Raw genomic sequence first — 26,764 nt, forward strand, 5'->3', positions numbered from 1 at the left:
ACTATCCCGTGGTGCTCAGCAGGGAGGTACTACAACACACAGGCGCTAGTAGGAAGGCTACTGATTTCCACCTGCAAAGGGAACTCTGGATGTGCCTTCGGACCGGCCGGTCTCAGCCAGCCTGGTTAGCAGTGCTCTGGATTGTGGATGCCGAAGCCTTCAGTAAAAAGGTAAAGAGACTGCAACCCTGTGTCCTCGTCATTTACTGCGACCTACACCATCACCATCTACTCATCAAGGGAAGCCCTGGGGACATACTTCACCTGTGGGAAGTTACACCTTCTAGCTGCCATTCCATCACCCCAGCGGACCCCTAGCAGCGTCGGTCACCCTGACCGAACACCACAGGTGGCTTCACGAACACTTGACAAACTCTCACCTACACCTTTAATTGGGCGCCCCTTAGCAGGGCCACGGGCCGGGTCGGGCCACTGTGACACCCCCAGAACCGAGACCAAGGGACCCGGTACCGAGTACCTCACTGCCCAGCGTTTGGGGGCCACTCCAATTACCTAAGGATTTTGGGTGGCAATGTAGTGTTCAGGGTCAGAAAGCTGGGTTTTCGTCCTAAGTCATGGGTCTTCCAGCAGGACAATGACCCCAAACATACTTCAAGAAACACACAGAAATGGATGGAAACAAAGCGCTGGAGAGTTCTGAAGTGGCAGCAATGAGTCAAGATCTAAATCCAATTGAATATCTATGGAGAGATGTTGAAATTGCTGTTGGCAGAAGGTGCTTTCAAATATGAGAGACCTGGAGCAGTTTACAAAAGAAGAGTGGTCAAAAACTGCAGTTTAGAGGTGTAAGAAGCTTATTGATGGTTATTGGAATTGATTGATTGCAGTTATTTATTCCAAAGGGTGTGCAGCCAAATTTTAAGTTGAGGGTGCCAACAATTTTGTCTGGTCCATTTTTGGGGTTTTGTGTGAAATTATGTCCAATTTGCCTTAGTTTTTTTTTGTGTTCCGATACAAAGGAAATAAACGTGTATGACAAAACATGGGTAATAGCAATAATTTTATGGGAGAAATATTACATTTTCTGGAACAATTTCAAGGTTGGTTATGATTGCATATATATTAGGGGTGCCATAAAAAATCACCAAGAACAGTGGCATAATTGCTGTTTTCCAATCCCTTTAAAATAAATGTATAAAAGCATAAAGCAGCACTACTAAAAAATGTAACTTGTCTCCCAAATAGACAAGCTCATGACGCCATTTCATTAAAAAATTAAAAAATCATGTCTCTCTGAATTTAGTGATGCAAAAATAAAATTTCTAGGAAAATAATTTTAAATATTCAAAAGTTGTAAAATGAAAAACTGAATTAAAAGTTGATTAATTAAAAAAAAAAAATGGTTCAATAGAAAAATATCACGTCCCTCACACCAGCCAAAAAAAATCTTTTTAAAGAAATGTCCTTAGGGTCTTAAGAATGAAATCTAACATTTTTACTTAGCATTTTTTGAAAACGCCTTTACTGATAACCGGTTATAATAATTGAAATGTGTTTGGACTTGTCTTGGAGCAGATATTCATCTCTCATGGAATATGGAACGTCTCTTTCCCACGGTTTATTATCCAAACAATCACAGTATTAGTCATTATCTTACACGTAAGGGATGAGAAGACGAGTGGGAGGGAGTATAACATCGGGGTGTATATATATATCGTGGAATAACACTAGCTGGTGGTATTAGAAGACAAGAAAGTCACCATGTTCACCTTCTTACTTTTGTTCCTTGGCATCTACCAGTCTCAGGCCGCCAGCTTGGTAAGTTCTATTGGAAATTTCCATCTCTATTACTTTCTATATATCATGTGTCAAATCTCTCTCTCGTCTTTCAGCTAATAAATAAAATCCTTAAAAAAAATTCAGAGATAATTTTTGTTTGTTTTTGTTTTGACCATGGATGGATATGAAAATAGTAAATAGGCTCTTCTCTTTAAAATAGTGTCCCTCTATCCATAAATTGTTAAAATTTTGCTGTGTCTGGACATGTTTAATTATTTCCAGGGGTTTACATACTTATAGCATTTATATATTTATCAATATTTATCAATATATGTTTAGCTATGTGTAGTGTAGGGAGTCTTAAAAGCAAATCACCCTTTGAAAAGTATGCAAATTTGCTCTCCTCCAGAAGGAAAAAAAACTCTCTCCGAAGTGCCACCCATAGGTAGTTACATTGTAAACCAGTGTCCAACCTCCTATGGTGAATTCAGAAATGGCACACTTTTGGGGGGGAAACATATTGTCTCGTCCATTTGAATTGGGCTTCCAGAAATTCTTGTTCTTGCCTTCAAAACAATTTTTGTAAAAAAAAATCTTGCCATAAGTGGCTGGAGACATAATTATGAATATTAGGCAAACCAGAGACACCTATCCATAGACAAGACTGTTTCACACTTTTTGCACCTCATCAGAACACACTAGAAGTTTTTATTGGCAGGGTGAGATGCTCTTGAAGCAGCTCTTGGAAGGTATTAACTTTGGCTTAGCCCCAATGGAAGATCTCATGGCTTTCAAAATATCAGGTCTCCTTAAGGTTTTAGTTCCATCTTATTCTTCAGCTCATGAGTCATGGAAGCAACCACAACCTGTCTCCTCCTATTTAGTATTTCTTTTCCTTGTGACTATATCTTTGTCGTTTATAGTTTCTTAGTTGTTTTTTTTTATCTTTGCTATATAGTGTAATAGAATTGTTATGCTACCAGAAATACAGTATATGTTTCTTCTTAAAGTGATCTCCTCCTGTCTCAACAGATCCACAACACCACAGGGTCGCAGGATGAGGCAGGGGTCTGTCAATGCTCTGTTCTCCTCCCAGACTCTACTTTCCCTGCAGATCGCTTCGAGATGTTGGAGACATCCAACCTGAACTTGACTATCAGTGTTGAAGAGCAGATTACTAAGGTACATAAATAGTAATAACCCTTAATAATAACAGTGCCCATCACATCTGTTGTGAGACAATAGTGTCTGTTGATACTGAACATAAGAGGAATAGAAATGTTTGATTCCATCCAGGAAAATCCAGGTTTTTGTTTATTGACTTTGCAGCCTGAATTCTGTCTACATAAGAAATAATTAAAACTTCAAATACTTTTAGGATTTACTTTATTTAAGGCCCCAAAACCGACCTCCCAACTCTACAGATGATGTTGGGAGAGAGAGATATTCCCAACAGGCTGAGGGTGAGGACTGGAGCCGGGGGTGAGGAATGGAGCCGAGGGTGAGGATTGGTGCCGAGGGTGAGGACTGGAGCTGAGGGTGAGGACTGGAGCTGAGCTGAGGGTGAGGACTGGGGCCAGGGTGAGGACTGGAGCCGAGGGTGAGGACTGGAGCCGAGGGTAAGGACTGGAGCCGAGGGTGAGGACTGGAGCCGAGGGTGAGGACTGGAGCTGAGGGTAAGGACTGGAGCTGAGGGTGAAGACTGGAGCCGAGGGTGAAGACTGGAGCCTAGGGTGAGGACTGGAGCGAGGGTGAGGACTGGAGCCGACGGTCAGGACTGGAGCGGAGGGTGAGGACTGGAGCGGAGGGTGAACACTGGAGCTGAGGGTGAGGACTGGAGCCGAGGGTGAAGACTGGAGCCTAGGGTGAGGATTGGAGCGAGGGTGAGGACTGGAGCCAAGGGTGAGGACTGGAGCCGAGGGTCAGGACTGGAGCCGAGGGTCAGGACTGGAGCCGAGGGTGAGGACTGGAGCGGAGGGTGAGGACTGGAGCGGATGGTGAACACTGGAGCTGAGGGTGAGGACTGGAACCGAGGGTGAGGACTGGAGCCGAGGGTGAGGACTGGAGCTGAGCTGAGGGTGAGGACTGGAGCCGAGCGTGAGGACTGGAGCCGAGGGTGAACACTGGAGCTGAGCTGAGAGTGAGGACTGGAGCTGAGGGTGAGGACTGGAGCCGAGCGTGAAGATTGGAGCCGAGGGTGAAGACTGGTGCTGAGGGTGAAGACTGGAGCCGAGAGTGAAGACTGGAGCCGAGGGTGAGGACTGGAGCCGAGGGTGAAGACTGGTGCCGAGGGTGAAGACTGGAGCCGAGGGTGAGGACTGGAGCCTAGGGTGAGGACTGGGGCCGAGGGTGAGGACTGGGGCCGAGGGTGAGGACTGGAGCCGAGGGTGAGGACTGGAGCTGAGTGTGAGGACTGGAGCCGAGGGCGAGGACTGGAGCTGAGGGTGAGAACTGGAGCTGAGCGTGAGAACTGGAGCTGAGTGTGAGGACTCGAGCCGAGGGTGAGGAATGGAGCTGAGGGTGAGGACTTAGTGATCTTTACCTTTACTTCATGTACTGTACTGCTTTCTACCCGTACCATATGTACTGTACTAATGTCTTCCTGCACTACAGTTATTGTACTATTTTCTACCTGTACTACATGTACTGTAGTGTTCTGTTACTATACTACATGTACTGTACTAATCTCTACCTGTTCTACATATACCGCACTGCTTTCTATCTGCACTACATGTATAATAGTGCTTTCTAGCATTACTATATATTCTGTACTTCTATCTACCTGGACTACAGGTTCTCTAATATTCTATACCTGTACTATATATACTGTATTTCTCTATACCTGTTTCTACTCTCTATCTGTACATACACTTTACTTATCTCTCCTTGTACTACCTGTACTTCACCGATTCCTATCTGTGCTACACGTATATGGTAGCACTCTCTATGTTTACTACCCACATTATATGGGCAGTATAGTTCTCTAGCTATATTACATGTATCATATGGCTCTCTATTTGAACGCATACATGTAATTTCTACCTGTATTATATGTACTGTACTAATTTCTATCTCTACTATATTTACTGCTCTCTACCTGTATTGCAAATAATACACTCTATCAGTATGACATGTACTATACTAATCACTACCTGTACTACATATACTGTACTCCTTCCTACCTGTACTACATGTACGGTAATGTTCTCTACCTTTATCACATGTACTGTATTGCTATCTACCTGGACTACAAGTCTTGCACTATTACTTACTTGTACTACAGTTACTGTACTTCTCTCTTCCTATGATACAATTACTTTACTACTCACTGCTTGTACTGCATGTACTGTACTGCTCTCTACAAGAACCCCATGTACAATAAAGCTCTCTATCTGTACTACATGTACTGTGCTACTCTCTACCTGCACTACATGTAATGTGCTACTCTCTACTTGTACCACATGTACTGTGCTACTCTCTACCTGTACTACTTGTACTGTGCTACTCTCTATCTGTACTACATGTACTGTACATCTCTCTACCTGTACTATATGTACTATACTGCTCTCTATAAGAACTAAATGTACTATATAGCTCTCTATCTGTACTACATGTACTGCGCTATTCTCTATCTGCACTGCATGTACTGTGCTGCTCTCTACCTGAATTAAATGTACTGTGCTACTCTCTACCTGCACATGTACTATGATACTCTCAACTTGTACCACATGTACTGTGCTACTCTCTACTTGTACCACATGTACTGTGCTACTCTCTACCTGTACTACTTGTATTGTGCTACTCTCTACCTGTACTACTTGCACTGTGCTACTCTCTATCTGTACTACATGTACTGTACATCTCTCTACCTTTACTATATGTACTATACTGCTCTCTATAAGAACTAAATGTACTATATAGCTCTCTATCTGTACTACACGTACTGTGCTACTCTCACCTGTACTAGATGTATTATGCTGCTTTTTGTAAGAACTAAATGTACTGTATAGCTCTCTATCTGTACTGCATGTACTGTGCTACTCTCTTCCTGCAATACATGTACTGTGCTACTCTCTTCCTGCAATACATGTGCTGTGCTACTTTCTATCTGTACTGCATGTACTGTGTTACACTCTACCTGTACTACATGTACTATGCTACTCTCTACTTGTACTAGATGTACTATACTACTCTCTGTAAGAATTATATGTACTATATAGCTCTCTATCTGTACTACATGTACTGTGCTACTCTATACCTGTACTACATGTACTATGCTACTCTCTACTTTTACTAGATGTACTATACTGTTCTCTATAAGAACTAAATGTCCTGTATAGCTCTCTATCTGTACTACATGTACTGTGCTACTCTCTAGTCTACTTGTACTACATGCACTGTACAGCTCTCTGTCTCTGCTATATGTACTGCTCTGCTATCTGTACAACTTGTGCTTTTTTCCCCGTCTGTGTTAGGTATGGCAGTGCTCGCTATTTAACTACATTTACTGTACTTCTATGTACCTGGATTACATGTTTTGTGCTGCTCTATAACTGTACTAAATGCACTTTGTTGCTCCCAGTTGCTATTATATGTATTATATGACTCTCTACCTTCACCACATACACAGTATCATCCTCTACCTACCTGTGATATATGTACTGCGGTGCTGTCTATATGTACTACTTGTGCAGTATTACTTTTTACTTGTACTATATATACTTATTTTTTATTGTAACTTGAAGGAGTGCTGTACATAATTATTATATGTTAAAAAAGGATTTTTTTACAACCTTTGAAATAAAATTATTTATCCAGAGTTGCAAGTGTTTTGTTTATATTCGGCTAAAACTAAACAAACTTATAATGATCTCTTAGATTCACTTCTATGAAAGTACATTGAACAGTTATACAGAGCGGCTGGTCAACCTGACCCGACGTGTGGAGGTGATGGAGATGGGAGGAATCTCGTACACTCAGGTGGAAATTGAGCTGGTGAAATTGGAGATTGAAGAAATGGAGGCTTTGATACTGCAACTGAAGACTTCTTTGAATGGTACCAATGTTCTGGTGGAAGAGCTGTACATAGAGGTGAGAAAAGGATAGATCGATAGATAGATCGATAGATAGATCGATCGATCGATAGATACGAGGGGCGTTCATTAAAGATTTCCCCTGACCCACTTCCTGTGGACTGAAAGCAATGAAACTTGGCACTGTTATTAGGCCCCCTCTACATAGGTGCCACCTAGGGACACACACTTCTCCCGTGGTGCGAGGTCGGGTGAATAAGGGAGATGCAGTAGAATTTCAAAGCCACAGGAGAATGCTTCCATTTGGGCAACATGTGAGTTGTGAACTGGTGCATTGTCTTGCAGAAGGTGGACACCTTTGGTGAGCATGCCAATGTCTTGGTTCTGATGGCCTCCCGCAATTTCCGCAGCAGTGAAGCATAGTATGCCCCAGTGATCATGGTACCCTTGGCTAGGAAATCCATCAATACTACTCCGTGCTGGTCCCAAAATACTGGGAGCATGACCTTGCCTGATGAGGGTTGGGCACGTGCCTTCCTTGGAGGCAGTAAGTCATAATGCTTCCATTGTATCAACTGGAATTTAGTCTCAGGATCATAGTGATGGACCCGGCTTTCATCCTGTGTGGTAAGTCTGTTGAAAAAGTCCTCCTGCTTTCCATGGCACATCATCAATAGCGCCTGAGAGCATTCGACTCATTCCTGCTTTTGGAAAGGTGTGAGCAGCAGGGGAACCCAGCGAGCAGATACCTTATGTATGTGAAGATGGTCTTGGATGATTTTTTCCACAGATCCCACACTAATCTTGACATTTTGGGCTAGGTGGCGAATGGTTACGCAGTGATTTTCCACAATGGCGACCTCCACTTGCTGGATTGTGTGCTCATCAATAGCAGAGTGGGGTCGCCCTGGAATAGGAGTTGTTTGCACCGAAGTCCAACCACATTTGAATTGACTATGCCAGTTCTTGACTACATGATATTATGGGGACTCATCACCATAAACCTCTTTCATCTCATCGAACATCTCCTTTGGTTTGCGGCCTTTCAAGTTAAGGAACTTAATTACTGCTCCGTATTCCACTGGGTCCATTATCAAACCTCAGACCACTTCAGCACCTGTAAAATCAAGACCATTATCAGTTCTGAGTTGCAAATTGGCACGTACCTATAGAGACTTATATCATTACACATGCGCAGTTTCAGCGTCCTGTGATAAATAGAAGTGGGTCAGGGGAAATCTTTAATGTCCGCCCCTCGTAGATAGATAGATAGATATATAGATAGATATAGATACAGTTGAAACTAGAAGTTTACATATGTAGCGCCCCCACTGCCGCAGGGCCGAGGGGTACCCGGTACCGGGCCTCTGAGTCTCTGTTCTGGGGTTGTCACGGTGGCTAGACCCGGTCCGTGACCCTGCTGAGGGGCGCACAATGAAAGGTGGTGGTATGGTGCTGATGTTATGGTGCGGTGTAGTGCCGGTCGCGGTCAATAACGAGGACACCAGGTTGCAGTCTCTTTACCTCTTTACTGAAGGCTTCTGATTCCTCAATCCGGAATACGGTTAACAGGGCTGTGCAAGTCCGGCCAGTCCGATGGCACCTACAGAGTTCCCTTTGCAGGTGGAAATCTGTGCCTACCTTCCTGCGCTTGTGTGTTGTGGTCCTCCCATGCTGTGCTTACGGGATAGCACCCACAACTGTTGTGTCTGTTTCTCGTGTTCCCTCACAACTCGATTCTGATCTTCTCCCTCTACGTCCCCCTGATCTTATGGTTAGGATGCACCCGTATGACGGGGAGGCTCGGAGCTTTTTCGGGACTCCAGCGTCGCCCCACTCCTGTTGTTACCCCCCTGTGTCTTCCTGGGTCTGGGTGAGACAGCCCGCCTGTAACTGACTGTCCTGCCGTAGGTTTGAAGTTTGGCTTGGAGCTCTATACTTCCTCGGCGTTCCGGCCACCGGTTATGCGCCTCAATAGGATGTTGCCTCGTCTTACAGCACGACTCCTACTGGTATTCTCCTTGTTGCGTTGATCTCGTTTCTCACTCAGCACAATAAACCTCGCTTCTTGTCCTTTCTTAGGGTACCGCCGCTATATCGTGCAGGCGCGGTCCCGTAACGTTCTCTCTGGTTGCTAGGCCTCTGTCAGGATCCCACCCCTGACAGGGACCCCTCTGAATCTTCCCCTACAACACCCTCTGCCGCAAGGTGTTGCCTGGTTCCAACCCAGTCAGCTTTCTGTCTAACTTCCTATCTAACCCCCAGTTTTACCAGACTGTGAGGAGTGGCCTAATGAATAGAACCCTTAGCTCCCCCTGGAGGCCAGACTGTGAAATGTATTGGTGTCTGTGATACCTGGTCAGATGAACTCCTTCAGTGCCATCAGACGTACCATAGCCCCCCTTAGCGGCGGAGCCACAGTACTGCAACGACTAGGACTCTGGGGCGCTGCACATACACTATATATAAAGACACATATGCATGTTTTTCTCAATATCTGACATGAAATCAGAATAAACCTTTCCCGTTTTAGGTCAATTAGGATTACCGTAAATATTAATATTTGCCAAATGCCAGAATAATGAGAGAGAGAATGTTTTAAGGCATTTTTATTACTGCAAAGTCAAAAGTCTACATACATTTCATTAGTATTTGGTATCATTGCCCTTAAACTGAATGACTTGGGTCAGACGTTTGGGATCTCCTTCCACAAGCTTCTCACAATAGTTGGTTGGAATTTGGGCCCATTCCTCCTGACAAAACTGGTGCAACTGATCCAGGTTTGTAGGTCGCCTTGATCGCACCTGACTTGTCAGTTTTGCCCATAAATTTTAAATTGGAGCGAATTTAGATGATGATAGTGAGGCAATAGGCACTAGATGTATTAATCCTGATACCCCTCACTTAATTGAACCATTCACAGAAGGAGTGAAGTCCAGTTGGATCCCCCCAACATCATCAGGGAACGCGATAGATCTCTTCCATGACTTAATTATTAAGGACACCGAGGCGATTTTATATAAACAACCCCCAAAAAATCTATCAAGACAGGAAGAGAGAGCCCTCAATGAAATACAAAAATGGAATGATGTGGTGATCAGAAGAGCAGACAAGGGGGGTAACCTTGTAATTCTGGATAGAACTTATTACATAGACGAAGCGCTCTCACAATTGAATGACTCGGACACATATTTAGTTCTGGAAAAAAATCCAACAAACAAATTTAAGGAGAAATTAAGAGGTCTGCTAAGAAAATATGTAGAAAAAGGGACAATATCTAGGAATAGAGCAGAGAAATTATTACCAGAATTTCCACATTTCCCGCATTGGTACAGCATTCCTAAAGTCCACAAGGATGCAAAAAGACCGCCGGGATGTCCTATAATTTCGGGGAAGGAATCACTAACCGAACCCCTCTCTCAATTCCTAGACTGGTTATTGAAACCGCTACTCCCAAAAATTCCTTCTTTTGTAAAAGATTCAGATTTCCTATTAGCCTTGAAGGATTTCCAGTGGCAACCTACTTTCGCGTTAGCCTCTATCGATATAGTTAACCTCTACACAAGAATCCCCCAAAAAAAGGGATTTGGGGCAATACATCGAATTTTGACAAACACAGGAAGAGATCAAGACTTCATAGCGTTTATAATAGACGGACTAGAATTTGTACTTTCACACAATGCTTTCAAGTTTCTTGATAAATGGTACCTCCAGAAGACCGGTACCGCCATGGGTACTCCGGTGGCATGCGTTTTCGCGAACCTATTCCTCGCTGCGTTCGAGGAAAGGCATGTCACCGGACCCCAAAACCCATATCTCAGACATACACGGTTATACTTGCGGTTTGCCAACGACATTTTTCTAATATGGAATGGAGGAGAAAATACCTTTAATGAATTTGTATCATTTTTAAATGTGAATAATGATGACAATATGAAATTTACGGCAGTGTTTGGTAAAAACCAACTGGAATTTCTAGATGTCAAGGTAGAAGTTGTAGAGGGTCTAATTAAAACAAGTGTTCACAGAAAAATGACCGCCACAAATAATATCTTACATTTTCAAAGTGCCCACCCCAGCCATACCAAACAAAGCATTCCATACTGTCAGAGGGTAAGGCTGAGAAAAATTAATAATGATGAGGCTACCTATCAAAAACAAATTAAAGAATTAAAAACACGATTTATCAATAGAGGGTACCCCGACCATGTTCTGCAGCAAGCTGAGCGTCGTGCGGTGAATTTATCTCAGTTAAAACTCTTGGAAAAAGGCAAAAAGGGTAAAAATAAAAATAAAATAAAAAATCCAATAGACAGTAGAGCGGATAACCCGAATGATATTCGACGCTTTACTTTTACATTCAAACATAGCCCGATGGATAGGGAAATCTACGCAGCCATAAGAAGAAATTGGCATGTTCTTCAGAGAGATCCGGATTTCAGTAATTTAACTAGATGGGTATTTCCTGAAGGAACTACAGATAGTGCTTTGGAATGGTGCCCGGGCTGCCCCTGCAAGACTTTCACACTTGGGTGCCCCTCAGGCGGTCCAATTTGGTAGGCGGAGTCACTTTGGGTCTGATTTGGTGGGTTGGGTCAATCTGGGTCCTATTTGGTGGGCGGGGTCACTCTGGGACCAATTTGGTGGGCGGAGCCACTCTGGGTCCGATTTGGTGGGCGGGGCACCTCAGGGACCGATTTGGTGGGCGGGGTCACTCAGGGTCCGATTTGGTGGATGGGGTCACTCAGGGTCCGATTTGGTGGGCGGGGTCACTCTGGGTTCGATTTGGTGGGCCGGGGTCACTCTGGGTCCGATTTGGTGGGCGGGGTCACTCTGGGACAGATTTGGTGGGCGGGGTCACTCTGGGACAGATTTGGTGGGCGGGGTCACTCTGGGACAGATTTGGTGGGCGGGGTCACTCTGGGACAGATTTGGTGGGCGGGGTCACTCTGGGTCCGATTTGGTGGGCGGGGCACCTCAGGGTCCGATTTGATGGGCAGAGCACCTCTGGGTCCAATTTGGTGGGCGGGGTCACACTGGGTCCGATTTGGTGGGCGGGGTCACTCTGGGACCAAATTGGTGGGCGGAGCCACTTTGGGTCTGATTTGGTGGGCGGGGCACCTCAGGGTCCAATTTGGTGGGTGGGGTCACTCTGGGTCCGATTTGGTGGGCGGAGCCACTCTGGGTCCGATTTGGTGGGTGGGGCCCCTCAGGGTCCGATTTGGTGGGCGGGGCCACTCTGGGTCCGATTTGGTTTGCAGGGCCACTCTGGGTCCGATTTGGTGGGCGGGGCCCCTCAGGGGCCGTTTGGTGGGCGGGGCCCCTCAGGAGCCGATTTGGTGGGCGCGGACCCTCAGGGGCCGGTTTGGTGGGCGGCGCCCCTCAGGGGCCGATTTGGTGGGTGGGGCCACTCTGGGCCCGATTTGGTGGGCGGGGCACCTCAGGGGCCGATTTGGTGGGCGGGGCCCCTCAAGGGCCAATTTGGTGGGCGGGGCCCCTCACAGGCCGATTTGGTGGGAGGGGCCACTCTGGGTCCGATTTGGTGGGCGGAGCACCTCAGGGGCCGATTTAGTGGGCGAGGCCCCTCAGGGGCCCATTTGGTGGGCGGGGCCCCTCTGGGTCCGATTTGGTGAGCGGGGCCCCTCTGGGTCCAATTTGGTGGGCGGAACCACTCTGGGTCCAATTGGGTGGGCGGGGCCCCTCAGGGTCCGATTTGGTGGGCGGGGCCCCTCTGGGTCCGATTTGGTGGGCGGGGCACCTCAGGGGCCGATTTGGTGGGCGGGGCCCCTCAGGGGCCGATTTGGTGGGCGGGGCCCCTCAGGAGCCGATTTGGTGGGCGGGGCCACTCTGGGTCCAATTTGATGGGCGGAGCCACTCTGGGTCCAATTTGGTGGGCGGGGCAGCTCAGGGTCTGATTTGGTGGGCGGGGCCGCTCAGGGGCCGATTTGGTGGGCGGGGCCACTGTGGGTCCGATTTGGTGGGCGGGGCCCCTCAGGGGCCGATTTGGTGGGCGGGGCCCCTCAGGGGCCGATTTGATGGGCGGGGCCACTCTGGGGCCGATTTGGTGGGCGGGGCCACTCTGGGGCCGATTTCATGGGCGGGGCCCCTCAGGGGCCAATTTGGTGGGCGGGGCCCCTCAGGGGCCGATTTGGTGGGCGGGGCCACTCTGGGTCCGATTTGGTTTGCGGGGCCACTCTGGGTCCGATTTGGTTTGCGGGGCCACTCTGGGTCCGATTTGGTTTGCGGGGCCACTCTGGGTCCGATTTGGTGGGCAGGGCCCCTCAGGGGCCGTTTGGTGGGCGGGGCCCCTCAGGAGCCGATTTGGTGGGCGCGGCCCTCAGGGGCCGATTTGGTGGGCGGCGCCCCTCGGGCCGATTTGGTGGGCAGGGCACCTCAGGGACCGATTTGATGGGCGGGGCCCCTCAGGGGCCGATTTGGTGGGCGGGGCCCCTCACGGGCTGATTTGGTGGGCGGGGCCACTCTGGGTCCGATTTGGTGGGCGGGGCCCCTCAGGGGCCGATTTGGTGGGCGGGGCCCCTCAGGGGCCCATTTGGTGGGTGGGGCCATTCTGGGTCCGATTTGGTGGGCGGGGCACCTCAGGGGCCTATTTGGTGGGCGGGGCCCCTCAGGGGCCGATTTGATGGGCGGGGCCACTCTGGGGCCGATTTCATGGGCGGGGCCCCTCAGGGGCCGATTTGGTGGGTGGGGCCCCTCAGGGGCCAATTTGGTGGGCGGGGCCACTCTGGGTCCGATTTGGTTTGCGGGGCCACTCTGGGTCCGATTTGGTGGGCGGGGCCCCTCAGGGGCCGTTTGGTGGGCGGGGCCCCTCAGGAGCCGATTTGGTGGGCGCGGCCCCTCAGGGGCCGATTTGGTGGGTGGTGCCCCTCAGGGGCCGATTTGGTGAGCGGGGCCACTGGGTCCGATTAGGTGGGCGGGGCCCCTCAGGGGCCGACTTGGTGGGCGGGGCCCCTCACGGGCCGATTTGGTGGGCGGGTCACCTCAGGGGCCGATTTGGTGGGCGGGGCCCCTCAGGGGCCCATTTGGTGGGCGGGGCCACTCTGGGTCCCATTTGGTGGGCGGGGCCCCTCTGGGTCCGATTTGGTGGGCGGGGCCACTCTGGGTCCAATTCGGTGGGCGGAGCCCCTCAGGGGACGATTTGGTGGCGGGGCCCCTCAGGGGCCGTTTGGTGGGCGGGGCCCCTCAGGAGCCAATTTGGTGGGCGCGGCCCCTCAGGGGCCGATTTGGTGGGTGGTGCCCCTCAGGGGCCGATTTGGTGAGCGGGGCCACTCTGGGTCCGATTAGGTGGGCGGGGCCCCTCAGGGGCCGACTTGGTGGGCGGGGCCCCTCACGGGCCGATTTGGTGGGCGGGTCACCTCAGGGGCCGATTTGGTGGGCGGGGCCCCTCAGGGGCCCATTTGGTGGGCGGGGCCACTCTGGGTCCCATTTGGTGGGCGGGGCCCCTCTGGGTCTGATTTGGTGGGCGGGGCCACTCTGGGTCCAATTCGGTGGGCGGAGCCCCTCAGGGGACGATTTGGTGGCGGGGCCCCTCAGGGTCCGATTTGCTGGGCGGGGCCCCTCAGGGTCCGATTTGGTGTGCGGGGCCCCTCAGGGTCCGATTTGGTGGGCGGGGCCCCTCAGGGTCCGATTTGGTGGGCGGGGCACCTCAGGGGACGATTTGGTGGGCGGGGTCCCTCAGGGGCCGATTTGGTGGGCGGGGCCCCTCAGGGGCCGATTTGGTGGGCGGTGTCTCTCACGGGCCGATTTGGTGGGCGGGGCCCCTCAGGGGCCGATGTGGTGGGCGCGGCCCCTCAGGGGCCGATTTGGTGGGCGGAGCCACTCTGGGTCCAATTTGGTGGGCGGGGCACCTCAGGGGCCGATTTGGTGGGCGGAGCACCTCAGGGGCCGATTTGGTGGGCGGGTCACTTTAAGAGCTGATATTATCTGGCAAAACTGTCCTGCTGGGGTCATGTACAGTTCATAGGCGTTGGCATAGTAACTGGGTCTGACTGCACATATCAATGAGCTAATCAGCCAGGTGGCAATTGACCGAGTACGACGCTAGTGTGAAAGTAGCCTTAGACTTCTATCACACTTGCGTCGGTACGGGGCGGTCGCAATGCGTCGGCCCGACGTACCGACGCACGTTGTGAAAATTGTGCACAACGTGGGCAGCGGATGCAGTTTTTCAACGCATCCGCTGCCCAGTCTATGTCCTGGGGAGGAGGGGGCAGAGTTACGGCCATGCATGCGCGGAAATGGCGGACGCGACGTACAAAAAAAAGGTTACATTGAACTTTTTTTGTGACGACGGGGCTAAAGTTATGGTTAGGGTTGGGGCTAGGGTTAGGGTTGGGGCTAAAGTTAGGGTTAGAGTTGGGATTAGGGTTTGGATTAGGGTTGGGATTAGGGTTACGTTTGGGATTAGGGTTAGGGGTGTGTTGGATTTAGGGTTTTGATTAGGGTTATGGTTAGGGTTGAGATTAGGGCTGTTTTGGGGTTAGGGTTGTGATTATCGTTAGGGTTGTGATTAGGATTATGGATCGGGTTAAGATTAGGGTTAGGGGTGTGTTGGAGTTAGGGTTGGAGTTATAATTTGGGGGTTTCCACTGTTTAGGTACATCAGGGGGGTCTCCAAACACGACAGCCAATTTTGCGCTAAAAAAGTCAAATGGTGCTCCCTCCCTTCTGAGCTCTGCCGTGCGCCCAAACAGTGGTTTACCCCCACATATGGGGCATCAGCGTACTCGGGATAAATTGGACAACAACTTTTGGGGTCCAATTTCTCCTGTTACCCTTGTGAAAATAAAAACTTGGGGGCTAAAAATCTTTTTTGTGGGAAAAAAAATATTTTTTTATTTTCACTACTCTGCATTATAAACTTCTGTGAAGCACTTGAGCATTCAAAGTTCTCACCACATATCTAGATAAGTTCCTTAGGGGGTCTAGTTTCCAAAATTTGGTCACTTGTGGGGGGTTTCTACTGTTTAGGTACATCAGGGGCTCTGCAAACGCAACATAACACCCACAGACAATTCTATCAAAGTCTGAATTCCAAAATGGCGCTCCTTCTCTTCCGAGGTCTGCCGTGCGCCCAAACAGTGGTTTACCCCCACATATTGGGTACCAGCATACTCAGGACAAATTGTACAACAACTTTTGGGGTCCAATTTCTCTTGTTACCCTTGTGAAAATAAAAATTTGGGGGCTAAAAAAATCTTTTTTGTGGGAAAAAAAAATATTTTTTATTTTCACTACTATGCATTATAAACTTCTGTGAAGCACTTGGGCATTCAAAGTTCTCACCACATATCTAGATAAGTTCCTTGGGGGGTCTATTTTCCAAAATGGAGTCACTTGTTGGGAGTTTCTACTGTTTAGGTACATTAGGGGTCTGCAAACGCAACATAACGCCCGCAGACAATTCTATCAAAGTCTGCATTCCAAAATGGCGCTCCTTCCCTTCCGAGCTCTGCCGTGCGCCCAAGCAGTGGTTTACCCCCACATATGGGGTACCAGCATACTCAGGACAAATTGTACAACAACTTTTGGGGTCCAATTTCTCTTGTTACCCTTGTGAAAATAAAAACTTGGGGGCTAAAAAATCTTTATTGTTAAAAAAAATATATTTTTTATTTTCACGACTCTGCATTATAAACTTCTGTGATGCACTTGGGTATTCAAAGTTCTCACTACACATCTAGATAAGTTCCATGGGGGGTCTAGTTTCCAAAATGGGGTCACTTTTGGGGGGTTTCTACTGTTTAGGCACATCAGGGGCTCTCCAAACGCGACATGGCGTCCGATCTCAATTCCAGTCAATTTTGCATTGAAAAGTCAAATGGCGCTCCTTTGCTTCCGAGCTCAGCCATGCACCCAAACAGTGGTTTACCCCCACATACGGGGTGTCGGCGTACTCAAGACAAATTGTACAACAACTTCTGGTGTCCATTTTCTCCTGTTACCCTTGGTAAAATAAAAATTTGGAGGCAAAAAGATCATTTTTGTAGAAAAAATGCGATTTTTTTATTTTCACGGCTCTACGTTATAAACTTCTGTGAAGCACCTGGGGGTTTAAAGTGCTCACCACACATCTAGATAAGTTCCTTAAGGGGTCTAGTTTCCAAAATGGTGTCATTTGTGGGGGGTCTCCACTGTTTAGGCACATCAGCGGCTCTCCAAACGTGACATGGCGTCCGATCTCAATTCCAGCCAATTCTACATTGAAAAAGTAAAACGACACTCCTTCTCTTCCAAGCTCTGCGGTGCGCCCAAACAGTGGTTTACCCCCACATATGGGGTATCGACGTACTCAGGAGAAATTGCACAACAACTTTTGTTGTCTAATTTCTCCTGTTACCCTTGTGAAAATAAAAATTTGGGGGCAAAAAGATCATTTTTGTAGAAAAAATGTGACTTTTTATTTTCACGGCTTTACGTTATAAACTTCTGTGAAGCACTAGGGGGTTCAAAGTGCTCACCGAATATCTAGATAAGTTCCTTAAGGGGTCTAGTTTCCAAAATGGTATCACTTGTGGGGGGTTTCCACTGTTTAGGCACATCAAGGGCTCTCCAAACGCAACATGGCATCCGATCTCAATTCCAGCCAATTCTGCATTGAAAAAGTCAAACGGTGCTCCTTCACTTCCAAGCTCTGCGGTGCGCCCAAACAGTGGTTTACCCCCACATATGGGGTATTGACGTACTCAGGAGAAATTGCACAACAACTTTTGTGGTCTAATTTCTCCTGTTACCCTTGTGAAAATAAGAATTTGTGGGCGAAAAAATCATTTTTGTGAAAACAAATGCGATTTTTTATTTTCACGGCTCTACGTTATAAACTTCTGTGAAGCACCTGGGGGTTTAAAGTGCTCACCACACATCTAGATAAGTTCCTTAAGGGGTCTAGTTTCCAAAATGGTGTCATTTGTGGGGGGTCTCCACTGTTTAGGCACATCAGCGGCTCTCCAAACGTGACATGGCGTCCGATCTCAATTCCAGCCAATTCTACATTGAAAAAGTAAAACGACACTCCTTCTCTTCCAAGCTCTGCGGTGCGCCCAAACAGTGGTTTACCCCCACATATGGGGTATCGACGTACTCAGGAGAAATTGCACAACAACTTTTGTTGTCTAATTTCTCCTGTTACCCTTGTGAAAATAAAAATTTGGGGGCAAAAAGATCATTTTTGTAGAAAAAATGTGACTTTTTATTTTCACGGCTTTACGTTATAAACTTCTGTGAAGCACTAGGGGGTTCAAAGTGCTCACCGAATATCTAGATAAGTTCCTTAAGGGGTCTAGTTTCCAAAATGGTATCACTTGTGGGGGGTTTCCACTGTTTAGGCACATCAAGGGCTCTCCAAACGCAACATGGCATCCGATCTCAATTCCAGCCAATTCTGCATTGAAAAAGTCAAACGGTGCTCCTTCACTTCCAAGCTCTGCGGTGCGCCCAAACAGTGGTTTACCCCCACATATGGGGTATTGACGTACTCAGGAGAAATTGCACAACAACTTTTGTGGTCTAATTTCTCCTGTTACCCTTGTGAAAATAAGAATCTGTGGGCGAAAAAATCATTTTTGTGAAAACAAATGCGATTTTTTATTTTCACGGCTCTACGTTATAAACTTCTGTGAAGCACTTGGGGGTTCAAAGTGCTCACCACACATCTAGATAAGTTCCTTAAGGGGTCTAGTTTCCAAAATGGTATCACTTGTGGGGGGTTTCCACTGTTTAGGCACATTAGGGGCTCCCGAAACGCGACATGGCGTCTGATCTCAATTCCAGCCAATTCTGCATTGAAACAGTCAAACGGTGCTCCTTCACTTCCAAGCTCTGCGGTGCGCCCAAACAGTGGTTTACCTCCACATTTGGGGTATCGGCGTACTCAGGAAAAATTGCACAACAAAATTTGTGGTTAAATTTCTGTTTTTACACTTGTGAAAATTAAAAAAAATGGTTCTGAAGTAAAATGTTTGCAAAAAAAAGGTGTTGTAAAAATGAGAAATTGCTGGTCAACTTTTAACCCTTATAACTCCCTAACAAAAAAAAAAATTGTTTCCAAAATTGTGCTAATGTAAAGTAGACATGTGGGAAATGTTATTTATTAACTATTTTTTGTGACATATCTCTCTGATTTAAGGGCATAAAAATACAAAGTTTGAAAATTGCAAAATTTTAAAATTTTTTGCCATATTTCCATTTTTTTTCATAAATAATCGCAAGTAATATCGAAGAAATGTTACCACTAACTTGAAGTACAATATGTCACGAAAAAACAATCTCAGAATCAGTGGGATCCGATAAAGCGTTCCAGAGTTATAACCTCTTAAAGTGACACTGGTCAGAATTGTAAAAATTGGCTCGGTCATTAAGTACCAAATTGGCTCTGTCACTAAGGGGTTAAACAATTCTAGACTGCCCATGTGATTATGTCATGTGTTTGGAAGCTTCTGATTTTTTCTGTTTTTTGGCAACATATGAGTTAATTAGAGACACACCTGTGGATTTATTTTAATGCACACCTGAAACACACTGCTTCTTTGTGTAGCATCATGGTAAAGACTCAAGAAATCAGCCAAGATATCAGGAAGAGAATTGTGAACTTGCACAAGCATGGCTCATCCTTGGGTACAATTTCAAGATACCAGAAGGTGCCTCGCTCTTCTGTACAAACAATTATACTATATTTTTATAAAGTGTATGTAAACTTCTGGTTTCAATTGTAGATGATAGACAGATGGATAGATAGATAGATAGATAGATAGATAGATAGATAGATAGATAGATAGATAGATAGATAGATAGATAGATAGATAGATAGATTGACAGACAGACAGACAGACAGACAGACAGACAGACAGACAGACAGACAGACAGATAGATAGATAGATAGATAGATAGATAGATAGATAGATAGATATCAACTTTTGCCTTAAACCAATCCACTATTTTTCTTTCCAAAAGATTCGCAACATTTCCATCATGGTGAGCCAGATGCAGGTCCATGATAAGAACAATGTTATTGTAATCCGAAGAGAAATTGAAGCCTTGAGAAAACGACTTGAAGATTGTGAAAACTACAAGTCAAAACCAATGTCTTACCCTCCAGTTCCAGTAAAAGAAAATGGTATGTAAAAGCAGTGTTTGCTTCTAAGTATTTTACGACTAAATGAAAACTATCACCAGAACCGTCATCTTTACACTGATGAAGTTCTGGTTGCTGGCCATTGTACTGATGCCTCGTCTCCCTTATGGTCTACTGCAAAGTGCCCAAATAATACTCTGACACAGTATATTTTACCTTACAGTGTCAAAATGACTGCTCAGGTAGTAGATCAGGCCATGTAGCTGAATTTATTGCAGATGACTATAGGCATTAATAGGCAAAAACAGTTTATGCTTTTCTGGGAAGGATTCTTACAAGATTTTGGAGGTGTCCATGGGGTTTTTTGCCCCTTCATCCAGAAGAGCACATTTGTGAGGTCAGACCCTGATGTTGGAAGAGAAGCCGGGATCATAATCTCAGTTCTAGTTTATCCTAAAGGTGTCGGATGGGGTTGAGGTCTGGGCTCTGCGCGGCCGGTCATGTTCTTCCACACTGAGATAATCTTATAAATGTGCCCCTGCTGTATACCGTGTAATTAATGGCTGTGCCTGACCATGCAGGAACATATGTCTGAACTTACCACCTCTCCTGGCTGGGGGTTACGGAAAAGAGTATACAGACATTACAGCATGGGATCACAGCCGATTCTTTCTGTTTTAAAACAATGTTTTACCTCAATGAAAGAAACAGCTATGATCTCATGCTGTAATGTTTGTATAATCTTTTGCATCCTCCCCTGTCTAGGAGTTGTGGTATGATCAGACCATGTTCCTGTACGGAGACACAAAAAAGGCACAGTAAAACCAAAAAATAATCTGCTGCAGAAAATATCAGTAAACAGCCAGTGCTAGTAAAAAGATGGAAAAAGACAGGGTATTTGGTTAATAAGTTTTTTGCAAAAAATGTATATTAAGAAGGTCTACCAGACTTCAAGGTATACCGGTATTAGAGCTGTCCTAACTAATGTATGTAATCCCTATCTGATGTATTTAAAAACCTGGTCATATGTATAGCACCTGTATAAGCAGGACTCAGAAAGGGAATGTCCAATGTGGACACGTAGCATAGAAAGGCTTTTATGTGCACGGCTCACAAGGAGGGGTGGGAACCTCCCTAGTCTTGTAGAAACAAGAAAACAATTGGTTAAAACAAACACATGAGCCGTGCACATGGTGAACAGGCCTGTAGGGACATGTTCACACCACCAAGAAACTGAGACACCTGTACGGTCAGACACGACCAATATATACTATACAGCAGGGGCACATTTATAAGATTATCTCAGCACAGGAACATTTTATTCAAACATATCCAATTGTGGAAATTATTATTACTCCAAGATCTGTTGATTAAACTTAATTTTATTAGTGGGAAAACCCCTTTAAGTAAATTATTTGAAGAAATATGATGGAATCTGCTAAAGAGACTCCAAAATAGAAGTGCACATGGCCTTAGTTGATTAATGTAAATCATGATGAGCTACGTTCTTGTTTTTAATGACATTTGATTGTTTTATTGCGCAGGTGCCTGTGGACATGGTTATATTATCGCCATCAGTAAACCAGTTGTAGTGCAATTGAATTACTTGGGATTCAGCTACAGATATGGAGGATGGGGAAGAGATTCGTTAGTGGGAGCAGATCAGAACGTTCTGTGGGTGGCTCCTCTCAATACGGATGGAAGGTTAATGAACAGTTTACGTATCTACGACACATATGATAACTTCCTGATCTATAACCCGACCATTGACAGAGGCATCAACTATGGACATTTTGGACAAGGTGGTGGAATGATTATGTATAATGAATCTATGTACTATAATTGCTACACCAATGGAAATATCTGCAGATACAATCCACAGACCAATAGCGTGGAACTCAATGTTAACCTCCCGAATGCAGTTTACGACAACCGTTTCAGCTATTCGTCCTCAGTTTACCAAGACATTGACATGGCCAGTGATGAAGAAGGACTTTGGGCAATTTATTCAACAGAATCAAATGCGGGAAACATTGTGATAAGTAAACTAGACCCTATATCTCTTGTAGTAACACAAACTTGGGCCACTGCTCAGCACAAACCTTCAGCCAGCAATGCATTCATGGCATGTGGTGTCTTGTATGTCACTAGAGCCATCAACACAAAAAAGGAAGACATATTTTATATGTATGATACGAAAACTGAGAAGGAATGGTGGCTGAGCATTCCCCTAGAGAAACCAAAGGACAATGTGCAGAGTCTGTCTTACAACCCTAACGATCATAAGCTCTACATGTACAATGATGGCTACTTAGTCAACTATGACCTTACTTTTCAACCTCCTGTAGAAGATAAATCTGTAATATAACCACATCATAAGTCCACGACCCCAAAATATGTTCCTTCCTAATCATTTAGGTCTTGTATATTTCCCTCTTTTTTTTTTGTTTCAATAAGTTTTATTCGGTTTTTAACATTTAACAGATCTGGAATAACTTTCCCACACAGGGGATAATTACGTGTTTAAGACACTCAATTATGGATTCGTAAAGTGATCCAAATTTTACATATAAAGACAAGACAAAAACAAGGGGGAGAACACACTAGGTAAGGGGGGTGTTGCCAATCCACCGCATGTTAATATATTGAATTTAAAGATTCCTTAATCGTTCGTCCACTCTAATACATATCACCTCTAGAGTTTTATAAGCAAAAATAAATAGGTAGACAGAATTCTCAGTAGGCTGCATGCAAAAGGGGAGCTTGGTTACAGAAGCTAAAGTTCAAACTAATCAATGGGAGATCCATCCAGGTCCCCCACATATACCAGAAATCGTTCATGGAGATAGCGCGAGAGCCTGAGTCAAGCAAACATTAGGATCCAAGTCCAGCCAGGGAGTCCATATCTGAAAGAATGCATTCCAATTATCAGTCCTAATAGCTTGAATACACTCGTATAGCATTATTGCATTCATGCTATCCCTAACCAAGGATATAGAGAGCGATGTGCTGGTGAGGTGGCAGCAGGGTCATTTTAGGCTCTGAGCTTTCTTGAAGAGATGGGTTTTCAAGTTCCATCTGAAAGTTCTGATGCTATATGTATCTTAGTTGCCATACACAGTAGACTCATATATTTCCCTCTTTAACAATGATGATGCCAATGGGTCAAAAATGGACCACTATAAAGCCATCCTGTGCCCCTTATGATACAGTAAAAGATACAATTATTGTCAATCCATCAGTGTATGTCCTCATCTAATCGCACCTAAGACATCTTCTGAGCATCCCCTATCCTCTGAAATTTTGTGCCCCAACAAGTTTGATTATCTACCACATTCAGAACTTTCAGATGGAACTTGAAAACCCATCTCTTCAAGAAAGCTCAGAGCCTAAAATGACCCTGCTGCCACCTCACCAGCACCGGAGCTTCCGTAAACCCATTAACCTACTGTCTCTTTCCCCATTATTCTGTAGACTGTAAGTCTGAAAGGGCGGGGTCCTATCCCTTCTGTATCAATCTGTCATGTACAACACCATGGAATCAATGGTGCGCTAAAAAATAAATAATAATAACTGCAGGATAAGCCTAAGGGTACGTTCACACAGGACTTTTTTGCTGCTTTTTTTTGCTGCTTTTTTTTATGCTAATTTTCAGCTGCTTTTTACAGTACCAGTAAAGCCTATGAGATTTCAGAAATCTCATGCACACACGTTGGTTTTTTGTTTGATCAGTTTTTTCTGCTTTGCTGCTTTTTTTGGACATAGGGCATGTCACTTCTTTCAGCGTTTTTGCAGCGTTTTTGCAGCGTTTTTTCACCCATTGACTTGAATGGGTGATGAAAAAAACGCTGCAAAAACGCTGAAAAAACGCATGTAGCATTATTTGCTGCTTTTTTTGTGCAGAAAATCATGGCCAGCAGGAAGGGATCTCACAGCCAAGAGCTTAGGGGTGTGGTTAGTGAGGTGTGAAGAGCCATTGTGAGCCATTGTGAGGTGTGAAGAGCCATTGTGAGGTGTCCTGATTGTGATCTATTGTGAGGGAGTTCCTGGTAGTGAGGTGTGAAGAGCCATTGTGAGCCATTGTCAGGTGTGAAGAGCCATTGTGAGGTGTCCTGATTGTGATCTATTGTGAGGGAGTTCCTGGTAGTGAGGTGTGAAGAGCCATTGTGAGCCATTGTGAGGTGTGAAGAGCCATTGTGAGGTGTCCTGATTGTGATCTATTGTGAGGGAGTTCCTGGTAGTAAGGTGTAAAGAGCCATTATGAGGTGTCCTAGCAGCTGAAAATTGGCATAAAAAAAAGCAGCAAAAATCTGCAGCAAAAATCTGCAGCAAAAAAGTCCTGTGTGAACATACCCAAAAAACGCACCAAAAACGCACCAAAAAAACGCACCTAAATTAGCATAAAAAAAAGCAGCAAAAAAAAGCAGCAAAAAAGTCCTGTGTGAACGTACCCTTAAACAGGCTTTGCTAGGTGTGTTTTACCATGGATTCACACTGGGCTGCAAAGGAGCTGTAAACATAAAACAATTATTTAAGGCTTTTCCATTTTTCCATCTTGTAGTTCTTGAAATGTAGAACTGCTGCTGCCTCTCCCCTTTGATATTTGATGACATGGCTGCAGAAACTACATGATGACTATATGGGACTTCCAATCCCTGGGCTCAGTGGTCATGCCATGTTACGACTACAGCGCTTGTACTTATGATTTACAAATGCAGGTTCTTTAAAGTGAAATTTTCAAGTGTGCCCACAAATGATATGGCATATTTGTTTTGATATTTATACCTACTCTGTCAGCTACATAAATTACAATACACATTTTCACAGTTTGGGTTGTTGAGTAAGGACATTACTGTCCGAAATACAAAAGGTGACATCCTTTGGGTGCTAATTCCTGAGGCTATCCTACTTGTTTTTTTCAGGTCAGTCCGTCACCATTGCGCCGTTGAGTGACTTAATTCATGGCTCCTGATGGTTTCCCCATTATCATGGGTATACTAGAGGCACCTTAAAGATGACGATGCTCATTATTGCACCCGCCAACCTCCATTATAACCCCACATACACACATACTAACTACAGTGGGTACAGAAAGTATTCAGACCCTTTAAATTTTTCACTCTTTGTTTCATTGCAGCCATTTGGTAAATTCAAAAAAGTTCTGATCCTTCGCAAGTGTTCTGACAGTTCTGACCTTTTCTTCTCCAGTCTCTACTTCCTGACCCAGTCTGAAAGCACTGAAAATGGCTGCCGATAGTGCTCCTTAGCCAATGAATGGGCAATTGTGGCCATTTCAGATGTGTCAAAATGGGACCGCGACGCATAGGGGACTGACAAAGTGTCAGAATGGGAGAGTGGGAATCGGAGAAGGTGAGTATTACTTCTTTAGTTTTTTTTTAGCTGGTCTAAACCTATTATAAAAAAAAGTATCCACTGGGCAACACCTTTAAAGAGAATGCCAAGATAAGAAAAATACCGTTTTCTTTTTGCCAGAAATAAACCACCACTCCCATATGTAGGCCACATATGGTGTTGCAATTTGCCAATATTTACAAGAGTAATAGGTAAATCCTGGGGAAGGAGCGGCACTATCTCTGGACCCAAGAAAACTCTTTTGATTTCTAGCTTTTATTCTTGTAACTGCAAAAGAGAAAATGTACAATACTGACTATAATATATATTTGATTCATATTTGACAGTGATCAATTGATTTAATTCCATGCAAATAAGCTACATGTTATTGCAGTCGGGTACGTCATTTTATTTTAATGTAAGCTGCATAGATTTAATAAGGTTTCACCATAAAATAACTTTTTGACTAGAAAAATATAAGCGGAAATAGTGTGAAACTGGCTCTTTTTTTTAATGGGTATCCATCTAAATAATGAGCTGGAGTGACAGAGGCTTCAGATCTACCGTAGCTCTTTAGCCTCATTTACATATAATTTCAGACGCTGATTTCTCAGTAACGGAGAAATAGACCAACCATGTAAAGGTATTGCCGGACTTGTCTTTGAAAGAACGACATCCGGATATAGTTTGGGGTAAGAAATCTTGCTGACAAATTCCCTAGATTTACTAAAAAATACAGGAGATAGATTCCGTCTTAAGTCAATAATAGCTGAAAAAAATGCTTGAATCAAGCTCCCTCTAGTGGAACCTGTGGTGAAACTCACCGAATAGTCCGTATTAATATAGTTTAATATGATGATACAACCACAGCAGGTAAAGGACATGATACTGTTTTGTAGTTTTTGACTTTCTTTTTTTTTTTTTGGTCCATCTCTTCCTATTAACCATAACTTGTTTAAGGGACTTGACATGTTCTACTTTTGGTCATCACTTAGTTACTTTGTTTACCATACAATGTACTGAACCAAAGGAAAAAAAAATATTTGTGGAGTAAAATGGAAAGATCAACATTTCGCCGCTGTTGCTCAAGGTAACTTTATTCTAGGCATCTGTACAATTTTGTCGTTACTAATGTGTATAGATTTGTCAATTTTTTCCGGTTTTCAAAAAGTAAAAAAATAGTTTAAACGTTTTAAAAAAAATATGAGATGATAGCTTGTGATACGCAAACTTCATCCAATTTAACAATGCTTCATGGTTTTCAATATATCTGTCTGCAGTCAGTGAGTGTGAACTTCTGGTTTATAAAAATTCTGCCCTGAGTTTACAAGAAGCAGCTCTGATTACTATTCTGCACCCGCGTGTCTATCAGGTAACAGGTGTACTCTGGAGTATATATAAAGGCAGGTAAGGCAAGACCGGGCAAGCAACGTTAAAAAGAAATAGTTTTTGGTCGTCGAGGGATAAGCAGGAACATCTCAATTTCTATACTAAGGTTGGCCAAACACAGTAGATGAAAGACTGTCCGGCCGGCCGCCATCCAGAATGCTGTA

At 45.3% G+C, this 26,764-nt stretch overlaps 1 protein-coding gene across 1 annotated transcript; it reads left to right on the forward strand.

Moving 5' to 3' along the window:
* The first annotated feature begins 1,660 nt into the window (after positions 1 to 1,660).
* On the forward strand, positions 1,661 to 22,362 carry LOC143809421 (olfactomedin-4-like). The gene is made up of 5 exons (XM_077292488.1): positions 1,661 to 1,778; positions 2,772 to 2,921; positions 6,618 to 6,830; positions 19,739 to 19,901; positions 21,404 to 22,362. The coding sequence occupies exons 1-5, from the start codon at positions 1,722 to 1,724 to the stop codon at positions 22,225 to 22,227; spliced, it is 1,407 nt and encodes a 468-aa protein (XP_077148603.1). The 5' UTR covers positions 1,661 to 1,721; the 3' UTR covers positions 22,228 to 22,362.
* The last annotated feature ends 4,402 nt before the right edge of the window (positions 22,363 to 26,764 follow it).

This window comes from Ranitomeya variabilis, chromosome 2 (genome assembly GCF_051348905.1).
Source record: "Ranitomeya variabilis isolate aRanVar5 chromosome 2, aRanVar5.hap1, whole genome shotgun sequence".
NCBI classification, from domain to species: domain Eukaryota; kingdom Metazoa; phylum Chordata; class Amphibia; order Anura; family Dendrobatidae; genus Ranitomeya; species Ranitomeya variabilis.